Source organism: Dreissena polymorpha, chromosome 2, assembly GCF_020536995.1.
Source record: "Dreissena polymorpha isolate Duluth1 chromosome 2, UMN_Dpol_1.0, whole genome shotgun sequence".
In the NCBI taxonomy this organism is placed as follows: domain Eukaryota; kingdom Metazoa; phylum Mollusca; class Bivalvia; order Myida; family Dreissenidae; genus Dreissena; species Dreissena polymorpha.
The window spans coordinates 22616055-22633958 of record NC_068356.1 but is presented as its reverse complement, the minus strand read 5'-3'; the positions used below and the strand labels follow the sequence as shown (position 1 = coordinate 22633958).

The 17904-nt window shown below is 37.2% G+C and overlaps 2 protein-coding genes across 6 annotated transcripts in view; both read right to left on the bottom strand.

The window, feature by feature from the left end:
* Nucleotides 1-17904, bottom strand: part of LOC127866212 (forkhead box protein K2-like) — a 141944-nt gene that overhangs the window by 34477 nt on the left and 89563 nt on the right. The gene's annotated exons all lie outside the window — the stretch shown is intronic.
* Nucleotides 1916-17904, bottom strand: part of LOC127866209 (scaffold attachment factor B2-like) — a 31673-nt gene continuing 15684 nt past the window's right edge. For 2 of the 5 annotated variants that reach the window (XM_052406632.1, XM_052406634.1), the window contains exons 5-21: nt 17599-17658; nt 17305-17338; nt 16254-16848; nt 15569-15600; nt 14423-14508; nt 12960-13109; nt 12666-12771; nt 12251-12505; nt 10374-10562; nt 10001-10116; nt 9405-9571; nt 9005-9133; nt 8531-8644; nt 7898-8158; nt 4851-5107; nt 2852-3007; nt 1916-2466 (exon numbers count right to left, since the gene is read on the bottom strand). In XM_052406632.1, coding sequence (XP_052262592.1) covers nt 2153-2466; nt 2852-3007; nt 4851-5107; nt 7898-8158; nt 8531-8644; nt 9005-9133; nt 9405-9571; nt 10001-10116; nt 10374-10562; nt 12251-12505; nt 12666-12771; nt 12960-13109; nt 14423-14508; nt 15569-15600; nt 16254-16848; nt 17305-17338; nt 17599-17658 — 3021 coding nt within the window. In that variant the 3' untranslated portion in view covers nt 1916-2152. Of the gene's footprint in view, nt 2467-2851; nt 3008-4237; nt 4255-4850; nt 5108-7897; nt 8159-8530; nt 8645-9004; nt 9134-9404; nt 9572-10000; nt 10117-10373; nt 10563-12250; nt 12506-12665; nt 12772-12959; nt 13110-14422; nt 14509-15568; nt 15601-16253; nt 16849-17304; nt 17339-17598; nt 17659-17904 lie in introns of all 5 variants that reach the window. The other 3 variants (XM_052406636.1, XM_052406633.1, XM_052406635.1) reach the window with 3 other exon arrangements.

Sequence of the window (17904 nt, the reverse complement as noted above, 5' to 3'; positions counted from 1 at the left end):
AATGTACACTTTTGCAATATTCGATATAGCAACTTCATATATGGCATGCATGTGTATCTCATGGAGCTGCACATTTTGAGTGGTGAAATGTCAAGGTCATCCTTCAATGTCAAAGGTCACACAAAATGTTTCCGACAAACACATTTCTTGTTTCTAATTAAAAACGCACGCGACTCAAATGTGCCGAAGTAGTCAACTTACAAAAATAAATGCAAGTCCTGTAAAAATATTGGAAACCATTAAATAAATTATGTCACTTTAAAATAGATATACAAGTGCATTAGCACAAACTCCTATTCTTAGCTCCACCTCGCCGGCATAAGCTCCATCTCCATTTAAATAAACGCGCTGAAGGCAATGAAGCTGTTTGCTATTGCATAACCTTACACGCAACTTATTTTTCAAAATTAATCGCAAGTTTGAAATTAACATAAGCAATTAAAATTTTAAAGAATGTGTCTTAACGCACAGGGAGATGTGTGTGTGTGTACTGTTTATCATTTGTTTTTATTTTATAGAGGTAACCATATACAAATGCAAAATATACGAGAAGATAATTGATGGAAAAAAAACATCTGCGAGCAATACTTTTCACTCACAAATAAGGTTAACATAAAGACAGCCCTGTTGACCCGTACTTTGTTGTTTAATCATTACTTGTTACCCAAGCAGTTCAAACATATCATTACTTGTTAGTAGTTGTTACCCAAGCAGTTCACACAATGTCAATAATTCTGACCTTAACATGGGTGTAGAACACTTAATATGTTCTTTTCCGGTGTAGCTGTTTCACCCTGCTTTTCACATTAAATGACCTTTTCATAACGCCAGCAGACGCGCATGAATATATTCGAATATTTCATTGGCTGGTTCGAGATAAAACCTCTAAACTTTTGCTACTATACTGTCTGTGCACATTGAAAAGGATGTAGCACTGTTCAGTGTAAGGGATTCCAGACTACAATGCATGTTCAAACGACACAAACAATGGCCCAGTTTCAATAACGCGTTAAAATCCAGCTCACAGAATTTCAGGGTCAGTACTCGGTAACTAAATCGTCCGGGGAAGACATAATTGACTATCGATAAACACATTTTTGCTTTCAAGATGAGAAAAAAAACACCGAAATAGTGTCACGATAAGAGGAAAGTCGTTAAATTATCTAAACACAAGTTTGCCATACTCCGTCAGCATGATCTGGAAATGGTTCCTGAACGCCTGGATGGGCTACCCTTATTTACCAGTTTGCTATTTTGAATTAAATATTGTATAGAAAATCACAATGCTAACATGTGCCATTTACAAATCGCAATTATATTTTTAATGACCCTCGTCATGCGAAGAGGTCTTATGCTATATGCATCCATGATATTTATTGCCCGAGCCTACGCATCTCCGTCTGGTCAGAAGATACATAGCGAGACCATAACACCCTCGAGCGATTTTATAGCAAACAGCATCGCCTCTGACCCGCCTCACTGGTTGGTGTAAACGCCACAACACCCATTTTGGCATGACGCGTCTGGTCGTTTGTGAGGATTACCGGTAATTGCTAGCAATCTTCTCGTGATAAAATGGGCGAGAAGATGAATAGCATATTACTGATTAGTGTATTGATTATATCCAGAATGTGTAAGCACAGATTAATTTAACAACCCCTTTGTCGTACTTTTAAGTTACTTGATTTGACCTGCAATACCAGACAGTAATTGAGATAGAACTCGAATGATCATCAGTCAATAACCGGAAATTTGTAGTTTGGGGCCACATATCAATGAATGTTTGACGGTCACTACAAAATTTTAACGGACAGACCATCATTGTGACACATTACACTAGACAAAGCTTTCTGAAAGTCTGAAATGACTGAATTACCAGCATACAAATCAATAGCCTTAAAATAAAGATGACACAAAACGTTGACTTTATTTTATTCATACAACAAAGAGCATCATATTCACATATGAGAATAAAAAGCGCATGATTATCTTGAAAGTAATATATAAACAGTTTCAAAATAAATGTTGACATGATTTAATACACCAACTTCACATGATTGAAGACTGATTTAATACACCATCACATGATAGTAGGTGAATCTCACTAAACACCATCTATTTGAGTTTCTAAGATGTACAACTAGTCCCATATTCAGTAGCGCCTAAGACCAGCTCCCATGGCTTTGTAGGCATCAAATCTCTGGTCCTGTGTGCGAGTCTGTAGAGTCGGGGCCATCATGAGGGCAGCCCCTGGGGCCATGGAGGTGGTTACGTACATCCCAGTAGGGACGGTGCCTATGATTGGGGGTGCGTTGACGGCCTGGTAAGCGATGGGACGAGGATCCTGCTGCACGATGGAGCTGCCTGCCCACCTGTCTGGCTGCCTTGCCAGGGGCGCAGGGTCTGACCGCTGTGTGCCTGACCCCCAACCACCTGCAGAGTTGGACCCTCCAACAGGGCCACTGCCTGGAAATAATTATTAGAGTTCATTGTTGGTTATTCTTTTTCTGAAATGCCATCCATGCAGGACATAGTTACGCACTTAAATATATTTACAGGTGTTCCCATAATGCGTCCATTTTTTTAAGGGCGTATTATAAATAGATGCATGACATTAAAAAGTAATACTGAACTGTACATGCACAAGTTCACCTTATAAGGAACAATGCATACTTGTTTAAATGTTGTATATTGAAAATCATACAAGTAAATCGCTGGACAAGATTATGTCTGTCAATGGTGAATCTAGTACACATTCCTCTTTGTTAAGGTCTAACAAAAATCTCTTTCTAACCAGTTGAAGAAAACAGCTTTTAAGATGTTCTCATACAGCCAATGCGTTTTGACATACTTTTTAGTACTGTTCCAGTCTGGTTCCTTGAGAAACCCTTTCCAATAGAGTCCCGTCCCCTGTCTTGAACCCCCTGGCTGCTGCTTCTACCCTGCCCCTGCCAAGAGTCAGTCCTTGCCCCCTGCGATACACCCCCACCCTGCGTGCCACGACCATCTGAAATAGGAACAGCATATACATCAGCAGTCAAATAGTGATTTTCATAAGTGTTTACTTGTCAACTTCAAAGAATTGTTTTTACCAATGAGCTTTGAAGGCGACATTATAATTATTAATTCCCAAATCTTCCCCACTGACTACAACTCTAATGGGGCTTTATCACTTTTAAAGCCCTATAAACACTCATAATCAACAAATATTTCGTAAAACAAAGTTAACACATAAAAAATCAGGGTTCCGTATAGCAATACCACATCTAGCGTTAAAATTTTGGCTACTGCTATAAGGAACACTGACTTTTTATCTACAGACTTTTTCATCCCTATTTCCAAAAATCATAACCGATATCTTAATGTGTACAATTGGAACAATAAACTGATATTGGTCATACTGACGTTATAAATGATAATATGATGATCAGTTTAATTGAATGTTTAAGAGACTGGCAAATGTGTTAAAGCACCAACCAAAAAAACAACATGCATGTTGGTTGAATAAAAATGATAAAGCAGCTATAACTTCTTAAAGGGACCTTTTCACGTTTTGGTAAATTGACAAAATTTGTAAAAATTGTTTCAGATTCGCAAATTTTCGTTTTAGTTATATTTGTGAGGAAACAGTAATACTGAACATTAACCATGATCTAAAATATCCACTATATGCATCTTTTGACGATTTAAAAACCTGAAAATGATAAAGCATTGCAACGCGAAACGATTAAATAATTTGGAGAGTTCTGTTTTTTGCCTTTATATTTTGTGAAACTACAAAGATTGCTTATATAAAGTATAAAATACATCCCTCATTGTGTGAGCACGGTTAGCCGCATGGTGGTCTAAGCAGTAGACTTTTACTCCAAGACTCCAGGGGTCAGTGGTTCAAGCCCAGTTGAGGATAACATTTTTTTTCTTTTTTGATTTTTTGTTGTTGTTTGCGAATGGAGCTTTTTAGATCCAATGTTAACATTTATCAATATAAAACATTTAATGAAAACCTTATGCCAAAATCTGTGAAAAGTCCCCTTTAAAGGAGTAACACCACAACTAAGGACTTAACAAAATACCAAAACATGTTTAAGCACAGTAGTTGAAAGCAGAATTTTATAGCAAAGCAATTCTTTACCAATACAACCCAACAAAATTTCATGCAAGAACACCTGCCCACTATTTCGCCTCCTATATGATATAGATATGTACTGTCAGTGGCATACAATGCAAGATTACTTACTGATGTGTTCATGGAACCTGGTGAGTGCAAATGAAAATAAGTTAACACTACAAAAATTATGATGTGCATTTAACACAATGAACGTCGTTATAATGCAAAAATAACATTTTAATAAATAGGCTGCAAACCCCAAGTTCCATGTTGCTTTATAATTAAAACAACAACAAGTTCTCTTAAATGCAAAATTAATAAAAGATTGAGAAATGTTAACAGCAGAAGAAAAGAAAATCTAGTTATTTTTTTCCCACACAGAACACCATACTGATATTGACAAACTTTTAATCAAATAATTTGATATGTAACATAAAGCAAGTGTAAACATTTAAGTTATGCATAGTAGACACATAAATGCACAAACTGGTAGATAAGTTAAGCAACGCAATGCCGTGTTGCCTCAGAAAAAACAAACTTTTAATCAAATAATTTGATATGTAACATAAAGCAAGTGTAAACATTTAAGTTATGCATAGTAGACACATAAATGCACAAACTGGTAGATAAGTTAAGCAACGCAATGCCGTGTTGCCTCAGAAAAAACAAAGGGACTTCTCATTCAACATCTTTAAGACAGATAAACCCTTAAAATGTAAACTGATGATTTCAAGTTCAATACCTCTATGGTCTCTGCCCATGTTATTGTCCCTGAAGTCAGCTCTGGTGTCTCTGCCGCCGTGCTGTCTCCCATGAGATGTGTCCATGGGTCTGTCCCTGACATCGCGGGCTCCGTCCCGGAAGTTGGAGCCACTGTCCCTCCGGTCATCCCTCACCGGCCCTCCACGGTCCTGCCCACGGTCCATGCTGCGATCATTGCGGCCTGTAGCTCCACCTCTATCCATCCGCTCTGCCCCACGGTCACGCACAGGAGCATTTCTGTTCAAAAAGTATACAAAACATATGATCTAGAGTAAAATAGCAAGGTAAACACTATGCTCAATTACCTTATTTACCAATGCAAAACAAGGAAATTACTTCAAGTCAGAAATTTATTTGAAAATGTCACAGATGAATGTCCTTAATAATTCTCCACTATAAATGTGTATTATCTACATGGTTATAATTTTCATGGGAGATTGGGTACTTTAATATCTTAAGAATTCAAAGAAATATACACCCAAATATATGTGTAGTACAGAACACAGGGACATTAAAAAAATAACTGTATATATACTATACATATATACAAGGGATACAACTGTCAAACAAATTAATTAACATCCTTGTCTTAATAATAGCCCATATTTCGCAATCGAATGCAATCAACGCAAATATGACACTGAATATCGATAGACAACACATTTATCTGATAAAATACATAACCTTAACATGTATGTACTCGATGCACATACATAAAACAAAGAAAGTTTCCTAAAAAAATTACACATATTCTTACTCAGACAAAAGTATGCACACCGTGATGATGAGTTTTTGAACAAATTCCTGTTTTTGGTGGCATATAAAGTATGTAATTAATAACCACTCGTAAAATAACCAATCATTGTATTGATAAATAGCAAAACAGTAATTTAAATAACTATTGATTGCACAAATAAGGGTAAAAACTAGTTTTACATTAACGATGATGGTGAATTCTTCTCAGCCATAACACTTCGGAATGCTTCGCATAAATGTTCATTACCGTTTGTAAAACAACATGTGATTGGTCCGATGAAATCAAGTCATGGTTCCCAGTATTTTGATATAACTAACTAATTAATGAATTGTAGCCTGGTTTAAAAATTCACACGCCCACAAATAGTAAACAAACCACGAGTTGTACAATTTAAAGAACGAAATTAATCAGCTGTGTTTTGTTTACATTTTGTTACTGGTTCCATGCATATTGAGACACTTACCCTGGTATTTAATATAATTGGGAACAAAATCACCCAGCCAATCAAATATCGCGCTATAATTATTTGTGTCTGCATATGGCTGCCGGAAAATCTTCAATAACGCAACTAAACTTGTTGTTATTCGATTTCTTAATTAAAAAGGCTGGAATTACAGCACGATCGGTGTTCGATGTAATGCATTGAAGTTAATGTTCAAAATAAACACAGGTAAATTATGATTTTACCAAAGTTGAAGGTGAATAATACCATTTTTATTGAAATTGTATTGTGCATACCTTTGTCCGAATTGCATTTTTATGTTGATTTTGTGTACATTTTGTGTATGGTTTCATGCCAAAATTATTTCAAATACATTGGGTGTTAAGTTTTTTTATCAGGTAAATGTGGGCTATCGATATTCAGTGTCATATTTGCGTTGATTGCATTCGTTTGCTAAATATGGGCTATTATTTAGACAAGGGTGTTAATTATTTTTTTTGACAGTTGTATCCCTTGTATATATGTATAGTATATATACAATTCTTAATTAAATGTCCCTATGGTACAGAAAACTAGAGTTTTGTCACAGACGTGACGTATACCCCCCGCGTGCCGCATTGACAGACTATTTTGCATGCTGTCTTCACAAAACAAGAGAATCAAATTTATGGCGATTTTTAAAAGTTATAATGCCATTATCATTTTTGGCCATTTCGACCTTAGAACTCTTGAATTATTTCGCATGACATGCCGTCCAAATTTATGGCCATTTTTTTACTTTTGAACTCCAAGTGTAACCTAGACCTTGGAGTTTGACATAATTCTTTCGCATGACACATCTTCCAACGATTGTAAACAAATGTACCAGGTATTTTTAAAATCTCACAATAAATGACATAGTTATGGCTCTGACAAGATAATTTATGGCCATTTTTTACCTTTGAACTTACAGTGTGACCTTGACGCTGCAGAAATCGACGTAATTCTTTCGCGCGACACACCGTCCAATAATGGTGAACAAATTTGCCTAATGATTTTAAAATCTCACAATGAACAACATAGTTATGGCCCGGACAAGCTCATTTATGGCCATTTTTGACCTTTGAACTCAAAGTGAGACCTTGACCTTGGAGATATTGACGTAATTCTTTCGCGTGCCACACTGTCCAATGATTGTGAACAAATATGCCAAATGATTATAAGTTCTTACAAAGAATGACATAGTTATGACCTGGACAAGCTCATTTATGGCCATGTTTGACCTTTGAACTCAAAAGTGTGACCTTGACCTTGCAGATATCGACGTAATTCTTGCGCAACACTGTCAAATGATGGTGACAAATGTGCCAAATGATTTTAAAATCTCACAATGAAAGACATAGTTATTGCCCAGACAAGCATTTGACCCTTGAACTCCAAGTGTGACCTTGACCTTGGAGATATCGACATACTTTTTTCACGCAACACACCATCCCATGATGGTGAACAAAAGTACCAAGTTAAATTAAAATCTAACGATAAATGACATAGTTATGGTCCGGACAAACTTTCGGTTTAAAACACACTAAGTGACCCCTTGACCTAGTTTTTGACCCGGCATGACCCATATTCAAACTTGACCTATACATCATCCAGATACAACTTGTGACCAAGTTTGGTGAAGAACGGATGAAATTTCGGGACAGACCGACTGACCAACCGACTGACAAAGTGACTCCTATATAGACCCCATTACCAATGGTAATGGGGGTATAATAACACAAATATAATGTGTGTATATTATCTAGATCTGAACAGCCAACATAGTCCTTATATTCTGTGAAGATACCTGTCCGAGCGCTGGTCTCTAGCCCCTCGGTCATCTCGTGCAGGCAAGGGTGCCCGGTCATCACGACGGCCAACATCCCTGTGGTCATCATCCCTAGCCCCCCGCACAGGCAGGTCAGCAGCACGGCCACCACGATCCACACGGTCATTGCGGTCAAAGCCCCTGTCCACCACACGGCGACTATCCACCATGGTGTCTGCAGCAGGTACCCTCTCAACGAATCTCCCCCCACCTGCCCCTGCATCTCTACTACGATCCAACCTGGACAACAAATAAACAACAAAACACCATCAGACTTCATAGTGAGATATCAATAATATACATCAGAAACAACAGACCTACAGACCTGTCTACTCTAGACATCTTACTTAACAAACAGGTAAATGTTGATGAATAGGATCTCCACATTATTATTAACCTAGCTCTAAAACTTGTTAGTTGTGGCAGACTGCATATTATATATATATTTTTTATTTTTTTCTGCAATTAAAGAAACCACAATTTTGGCCTGACATTTTTTTTTATGAAATAACATGCATATGTAACATATTTCCCTCTATTCACATAACGACTCCCATGAACCTAGCTTCAGTAAATTTTTGAAAGTCAAGAAAGAAAATGCAAGTAATGAACCTGTCAGTGTAATTCCTGTCATTCAAAGCTGGCCTCTTAGCATCCCAATAAATGTCCCTATCACGAGATTCATATGTTCTTTTAGCAGCTCTTCTCTGCTGTTCTTCTTGTATCCTGTGTATCAGAAAATTAACATTGAAATGATACACACAATCAGTATGTGTACAATCATATCTTCGTGTCAACATACCTTCTTAAAATGTATTTAAATATACAATGTTCTTAATGCTTATATTTCATAAGCACCAACTCCCAACAATTCAACTTTCAAATTATTAATGCCACTTATCCAAGTAGAAATGTAAACATATCGGTACATGTATATTGGAGACTGTTCTTGTAAGTTTTCATGATAGTAGAAAATACAGAATATTAGAATAATGCAGTAAAAACTTCCAACAAGCGTGTTCTGTTCAGACTGGATTCTCTGAACATGTTTTATACGATAAAATCCTACTTGTCAAAGCTATTTACCGGAGTTGTTCCAGCCTGCGTTTCTCCTCGCGCTCTCTCTCCAACCTCTCCCTTTCTATCTGTTCCAGTCTGAGCCTCTCAAGACGTGCTGCCTCTAGACGCTCTTTCTCCAAGAGCTCACGTTCACGCCTGAAATACATATCACACAGGCTTATGTTGCCTATCATGGTCAAGTATTTAACACAGGCACCCAGAGCACTGCCATTACAATATAATGGACTGTGTATTCTCTACGTATCTAATCAGAATTTGTGTCATTTTGACATTTTGTTGCTTTAAAGATCAAATTCAACAAATTACTGTCAAGTAAAGTTTTCAAATATTCTATATTCACTTTTTGACATCTTCACATTTATGATTACAATTAAAGCATTCCCACATCACTTTCAGATGTTCTTACTTAAGTCTTTCTCTTTCACGCGACAGTTTCATGGCCTCCATTCTTTGTTTCTGTGCCATCTCCCGTTGCCTGCGACGCTCGTTGATCATATCTCGCCTGTGACGTCTCTCTTCCTCACGCATTCTCTGCTCCAAGTTACGCAGCCTCTCTCGCTCCCGGTCATCCTGCTTCAGGAAGGAACAGACCAGTAATTATTCAAGGCTTATTAAGTCATTGGAAAAATTTGCCAACTTAGCCAAGTTGGTTAAAAAAAAATTAGTTTGAGTTGGCAAAATAGATTTGGCATCAAATTTTGTCCACTAAAATAGATTTTGAAGGATTTGTGTGTTTTAAAGGATGGAAATACGCAGGGGAACTTTAGCCATTAGCTCCCCAAAATTGGGAAGGGATTTTCTGAAAACATAGATACATAATTCTTTACAAGAAACTCTGAAAATACAAGGGTGGACAACCATGCACAAAAAGTTATTTTCAATCCTTGCTGTTTTGGTTTCTTAAAAGATAAGGTTTATCATTTCCCTAGCATGACTGGATTAAGATTGTATTGACAACATGTATTGGCACACTAAATAATATGCAGCAGAAAAACAACTAACCTTTGATCTGTCTGAGCTGTGACCACCATGTGTGCGGGATTTGGATCGCGACTTGGTCTTAGTAGATTCGTTGCCTTCTTTTTTCTCCACAGTTTCACCCTCTGTTTTCGGGGCATCTGAAATGTTTGTCATATTCATCTACTACTGTTAGAGAATTTCTTGTGAAGATCAATTATTTTGTTAAAACAGTAATTGGCCTTGATGTTTCGAAAAGATACGAGACTTTTAATCAGTTTATAGGTAAAGTATTTGTGTTTATAAAATTGACTCATTTATTTTTTACCACAGCAGCTTCTATGTAAATGTATCATCAAACAAACCCAACAGTTAACCGTTATTTAGCAAATCAGACTTAACGCCAAACTGCACTGACCTGCCTCCACTTTGGGCTGTACTTCCCCCTCCTTAATCTCAGAACTGGTTGCGGCTGCGTCACCCTCCACAGTTGGCTTGTCTTCTTTTGTCTTCTCATCTCCTGGCACACTGATCACGGGCTCACCCTTGGACTTGTCCATCACCACTGTGCGGGCCTTGTCCTTGCCATCTGCAGTTGGTACATCATCTTATCAGATGATTGTATCAAATGGGTTGAATTATAACGGATGCAGATCATTGAATGGAATAAAAATGATCATTTTTTTCTTAATTGCACCACAACAGGTTAAATATAATCTTAAAGAGTTTCTTTTAGAGTGAAAATTTCAATGAACTTAAATAAAAAATAAATATTGAAGGGGATAAGGGTTTGTATGAAAAGGTGACAAATAACAGGAAATATAACAAGACAACTCCTGCATTTTAATTGATATGAAAACGACTTGATTGGTTAAATTTCCCCTCAGAGTTATCAACGTAAAATCAATGAGATGTTTCTTGAATTATTAATGACTATGAACATTTGCAAGCTAAATATCAGACAAATACTTATATTGCATTTTAGTGATATGGGTTTTGAACGAGGTGAAACATATGAGGTGAAAAAAAGCATTTAAAGAATATAATATTGCCTGGTGCCATCATGGTAATAAAGTCAGTAATTAAATACAATTTTCAGTAAGGACAAAAATAACAAGAGCTTTAATAAACAGCAGTCATTCACTGACCAGTGTTATGTCAGTTGCTAGAGTGAGAACAGAATCCAGGGGTTCAGGGGTTTTCCTGCTATTTAAAAAGGCCATAAAGCGGACCCGATCCCAAAGCAACTGGACAAGAAATAATTTTTTAGAAAGAAGTTTCTTATGATTATTATATCTCAATTTTATTTCATAAACATTTAACAGAGTATATAACTATAATTTATATGATTTTTTTCTCCTTGTTTGAATAATTATAAAGAAATATATTGAATGAGTTTTTCCCCAATCAGTGGACTTTTAACGTGAATTGTCAGTTTCCCAAAAATGGCCCATAGTTGTCATTTTATAGATTTAAAAAATCCCAATTTGACCCGACTCCCTTTCCCAAAATGGCTAAGAAAACCCCTGAGAATCTAAAAATAGGCTTTAACAAGAGATGTGTTCATCAGAAACACAATGCCCCAATGCCCCCTTTTGCGCCGCTTTGAACTTAAAATATTTTTTTTTGACCTTGAAGGATGACCTGACCTTTCACCACTCAAAATGTGCATCTTCATGAGAACGCCGCTTTTTTTTTACCTTTGACCTTGAAGGATGACATTGACCTTGAACTTCCACCACTCAAAAGGTGCAGCTTCATGGGATACACATGCATGCCAAATATCAAGTTGCTATCTTTAATATTGAAAAAGTTATGGCCAATGTTAAAGTTTTCGGACGGACAGACGTCATATATTAGACATTTGACCTTGAAGGATGACCTTGACCTTGAACTTCCACCACTCAAAATGTGCAGCTTCATGAGATTCACATGTATGCCAAATATCAAGTTTCTATCTTCAATAATGCAAAAGTTATGGCCAACATTAAAGACTTTCATAGTCTTTTTTGCAGGATCAAGATTTCAGTTTTTAAATCATTTCTCTAACCATAGTATCTGTAATCATAGAAACCATATTATGGCATCTATTCACATACTAAATTATATAAACCAAGCTTTAGTACGTTTTAATTACTGCAGGATCCTGATCTAAATGTAAAGATGGTCATACTGACCGGCCTCTAACCTAATAGTCCCATCTGGTCTCAGTGGTAGTAGACTTATAACCAGTTATTCAGTAAACAAAAATTTAATTGACCCTAACATAAATCATGATGCAAAACATGCCAATACCTTTGTCAGGTCTCCTGTCTCGACTGCTTGGTCTCCTCCGATGAGGTGGTGTCCTGCGAGAGTGAGGGCCCCTTCGGTAGTCATAGCTACGATTTCCATAGCTTCGGCCTCCTCTACCTCTGTCACGCCCATGGCGGTCTCTATCATGCTGGGAACGGGGGTGGACTTCTTTTTTCTCCTCTTTCTTTTCCTCTTTCTTTTCCACTTCTTTCTTGTCTTTATCATCTTTGACATCTCCTTCCTTAACTTCTTTGTCTTTAAAATAGAAAATTTACAGATTATTACCAGTGTGGCGGCATTTCACTTGTAGCAAGATTTAAAACAAAACGTTGAGCAATTAATGTTCAAGACATTTTTTTTATAAGGATGGATAGAATCATATTTTTATACTGATTGGGACATATGAAATGCATACCATCTTCCTTTTTAATGGGTGTGGTAGGCTTGGTTTCCGGTTTCCTTGGCTCAGGCTTTTTCACAGGCTGGCCCTTTGGTGCAGCAGAACCAGGGTCACTCTTTGCCTTAAAAGTTGTCATGAATGCTTAATGAGACGCAAGTGCTTTTATCTGCAGTTTCTTTCAAATGGCAAAACAAGGTAAGAACAAGCAATCATCTGAAGTAGAAGTTTGTTCAAAACATGAAGTTCTTAATTATCTTATATTAAACAGGCCTTTGGTAGAGTATATTGGTTACTTGAGAAATGGTGAACCTTTTCAACTGAGATCATCTTTCCATGGAGTTCAGTGCGATGCAGCTGCTGGATGCATTTGGCTGCCTCCTCAGCAGAAGACATGGTCACAAAGCCATAGCATCGGGAACCAGGCTTTCTGGCATTTGTCACTACCTTTGCACCAACAACCTAAATTTACAATACAGAACAAACTATAAAACTATTTAAATAAATGACATCAGGTTTTGTTCCTGTACAGAAGGAGTCGGATTATTACACTCAGGGATATTGTCTGAAAAAAAATTGTGTATTAAACACAAAAATATGGGCTGTCAGTTGTAGTGGCAGCCATTGTGTGAATACCTTTTTGGGCACTGTGACCTTGACCTTTGACCTAGTGACCTAAAAATCAATAGGGGTCATCTGCGAGTCATGATCAATGCACCTATGAAGTTTCATGATCCTAGGCGTAAGCTTTCTTGTGTCATCATCCGGAAACCATTTTACTGTGTCAAGTCACCGTGACCTAGACCTTTGACCTAGTGACCTGAAAGTCAATGGGGGTCTTCTGAGAGACATGATCAATGTACCTATGAAGTTTCATGATCCTTGGCGCAAGCGTTCTTGAGTTATCATCCGGAAACCATTTTTCTAAGTTGAGTCACAGTGACCTTGACCTTTGACCTGAAAATCAATAGGGGTCATCTGCCAGTCATGATCAATGTACCTATGAAGCTTCATGATCCTAGGCATAAGCGTTCTTAAGTAAATCCGGAAACCATTTTGCTATTTGGGGTCACCGTGACCTTGACCTTTGACCTAGTGACCTGAAAATCAATAGGGGTCATCTGCGAGTCATGATCAATGTACCCATGAAGTTTCATGATCCTAGGCATAAGCGTTCTCGAGTTATCATCCGGAAACCATTTTACTATTTCGGGTCACCGTAACCTTGACCTTTGACCTAGTGACCTGAAAGCCAATAGGGGTCATCTGCTAGTCATGATCAATGTATCTATGAAGTTTCATGATCCTAGGCATAAGCGTTCTTGAGTAATCATCCGGAAACCAATTTACTATTTCGGGCCACCATGACCTTGACCTTTGACCTAGTGACCTGAAAATCAATAGGGGTCATCTGCGAGTCATGATCAATGTACCTATGAAGTTTCATGATCCTAGGCCTAAGCGTTCTTGAGTTATCATCCGGAAACGATCTGGTGGACGTACATACGGACATTCATACGGACGGACCGACATGAGCAAAACAATATACCCCCTCTTCTTCGAAGGGGGGCATAAATTTGGCATTCAATAGTGCAGGGTGTAACCCATAACATTTATAGTCAAGTGAAAATAATATACTTTTCTTTATGAAATAGCATGTGATGGTAGATCTCAGAATAAAACAAGCAAATTCTAAGATAAAGCTGTATTACTTCTGTAGAGGTTAGATGTATGTTAGTTGGCATTACCATAAGAGACAGCCAGCCAAAACCTACCTTGCCATATTTGCTGAACAAAGCCTTGAGATCTGTGGCCCTGGTTGAAGATGACAGGGAGCTTACCCAGAGATTGCGACTACTACCTGCAAAAAGAGACAGTATTCAACTTGGTAAGGAAATTTACACAGAGTTTTTATAATGTAAATGAAATTGAGAAATGCCAAATATAAGCCAATTTATCACGTCATACCCTGTTTCCCATGTAATATAACCATTACATATTTTTTTTTATTACACATGTGTAATGCAACATTTTTAAGCGTTTCCATTGGCTTAGTTTTCGTTTATTGACCAATAGCATTTTGTTCTTTTGCTGAAATGACGTTGCAACGTCAAATGATGTCACGAAATGTAAACAACATTCAGGATTTATCATTATGTTTGCGTAAATATTTATTTAATTTGCTCATTTAAAAGCATGTGATAAACAAGAGATGTGTTTGTCAGAAACACAATGCCCACTTTTGCCCCGCTTTGAAGCCATAAATTTGACCTTTGACCTTGAAGGATGACCTTCGCCTTTCACCACTCAAACGTGCAGCTCCATGAGATACACAAGCATGCCAAACATCAAGTTGCTATGTTCAATATTAAAAAAGTTTTGACCAAACTTTAACGAAGGTTAAAGTTTTAGGAAAGAAAAAAACAATATTTGAACTTTGACCTTGAAGGATGACCTTGACCTATATTTTTCACCACTCAAAATGTGCAGCTCCATGAGATACACATGCATGCCAAATATGAAGTTGCTATCTTCAATATTGCAAAAGTTATAAAAGTTTAACTAATGTTAAAGTTTTGTGACGCACACAATGACTGACTGACACAATGACAGACAGGCCAAAAACAATATACCCCCAATCTTTCGATCCGGGGGCATAAAAAGATCTGACACTCGTCATATAATACCATATTATATTAAACTTGTCTAGGAAATTCGTTAGCAAGCGAGCCTTTGGCAAAATCCTGAAATCGTTCAGTAAAATGTGGTATGATATGACAACTCATGCCAGATCCTATATTTATAGAATAATAATTGCAAAACCATTAACAATATATTTATTTTGATTTCTTTAAAAATGTCCTTCATAAAGCACATGTAAACAAAATTCAAAGTATCCAGTATTGAAAAACCATACTTACTTCTATCATCTTTCTTTGTATCTTTAGAAGCGCTGAAAAATATGGAATAAAAGCATTATTATACATACAGACTTTTTTACTTCAAATATAAAGGATAAAATGACAAAAAAATGTCACCTTCAATTAATATAACAAATAATTGAACAGAAAACACACATTTTATTAGCAATCAGTGACTTGAAATGTAAAAAATATTACAATCATACTGATATATATCGATCAGAATGAGTTATTAACTGGTTCAAACAAATCCATAATGGAAAACTTGTCATCAGCAGAACAGAAGTATATCCTCTTGGATTAAAAATGGACTGAAGCAGGAAATTCATCAATGGAGGACTCCAATCTATCAGGCTGGAACAAGGAAGGACCCGGCTTCAGAACCAGTAGCAGCTCCTGTTGTAGTCATGTTGTCAAACGTAGAATCAACACAATTTGCACCCAGCCAATATAGATATTGGTCACAATTTGGTGATGTCAGGATATTGCAGCATGCGAAAACTAAACCCCATGATTCACCTGCTGAACCAGAGGAAAGTCTGCTGTCTAAGATCAGTTTCCTCTTACAACTATGTGAAGAACAAGCAATGGGACTTGGTTTTGTCACATGACATATACAAAAGATAAAGCAACACAAGGAAAAACTTATATGATTGACAAAATACTTTATACAAACCCTACCAACCTCTTATCGTCCAGTTTCTTTTCATCAGGCTTACTCTCACCGTCGCCAGTTTTTGAGGAGGAATCTCCTGGTTTGCTGCCAGCATCTCCCTCTGTGGATGCCTTTGGTTCTGAGATCTCTTCAGAAGTCTTGGTATCTGAACTCTCACTCTTCTGCAGGTCTGCATCTAAGTCATTCTGGGTGTCATCCACCAGTACCTCCAATGATTCATTGTCCCCATCAGCCTTAGCTCCCTCTGTCTTTTCCTCTGTTCCCTTTGGTTCTGTTGCCCGTTCTTCCACAGCAGCACTAGTGTCCTTATTTTTCACTGGCTCTATTTCAGTCTTTTCACTTACTAAAAGTGATTTATCTTCTGAAGTCTTCTCAACTGCTACATAATTTTCTGCTTTAACTTCGTCAACGTGTATCATTTCCTTCTCTGATGAAGAATTGAGAATTGCAGGGACAGCCTCCTTTTCTGGTTCAGTTTTCAGACCAGCATCAGTGTCAGGGGTGTTGGTATCTAGCGGCAAGTCTGATGTTGACTCTATTGTTGGCTCTGTATTAGAAGACTCAACAGGAGTCTCTGTTGCAGGCGGACTACATTCTTCGTGGGCTACAGAAATCAGAAAAATTCCTTGTTGAATGACATAAAAAACAGTATAATTTGTGTCAAGGTCACATATAGTGTTGACCATATATACTTACAACCACCGTTTGCAGAGGCAAACATGTGTTCTTAAACTCCTTCTACAGCATGGACACGGCCTGGGACTCGCAACTGTTGACCGATGATGACATATAAATGAAGTCTAGCTGACCGAGTCCTCATGGTTGGAAGTCCCAAGCTCAGTTCTTGTCTTCAATGTGGCGTGATGTTATGTAGCTATCCACAAGGTCCGAAGTCTATGTATGTGTGTTGTCCCGGCCACCAACATACCATCGATTTCGACATGAGGACATTGGTAATGTATGGCAGCATTTTTACTTCCAGTATGCATGTTTGATTTTAGATTAAAATGATACAACCTTGCTGTAACTATTCAATTATTACCTACAAATCAAAGCTTACCTTTGTCTTCATTAAAATCACAGTCTGTGACCTCCTGAAATGCAAAATGAACTGTTGTTAAATAAAAGACCAATAATGGAAAACTTTTAATGCCATCAATTGCATTTCAGAATAGTAATGCTGTTTATTTTTAAAACTGAATATTTAATAAAGTTTTCTATAATAAAAATAATGCCCCAATTTGCACACAATTTATAATTGTACGCAAAAAAGATAAAAGTAAAAGTACTGAAAAAACAACAACAAAACAACAGGAAGCCCAGTCTGAGGCGTTCACAAAAAATATAAAATTACCATCAGCTCTTCTTCCTCAAGACTATCTGGACCATTGTCCTCTTGCATCTCTTCAGGTGCCTTTAAATTAACAAATAAGTAACACATTAATTCTTTGTATCTTATGCTTTCCAGTGGTTTACAGAGAAATATCAGTGAATTAAAACTGATATTTTGCTGCTTCAAACAGTGAAAAATAACAGCGAAAATTATCAACAACTTTCATTGTTTTACCGGAAACTTTTATATATATATATTTGGTTTCCTGATTGTGACTCCCCATTCTAACAAGGGCGACAACTCTGCATTGAATGTTTATAAAAAGAT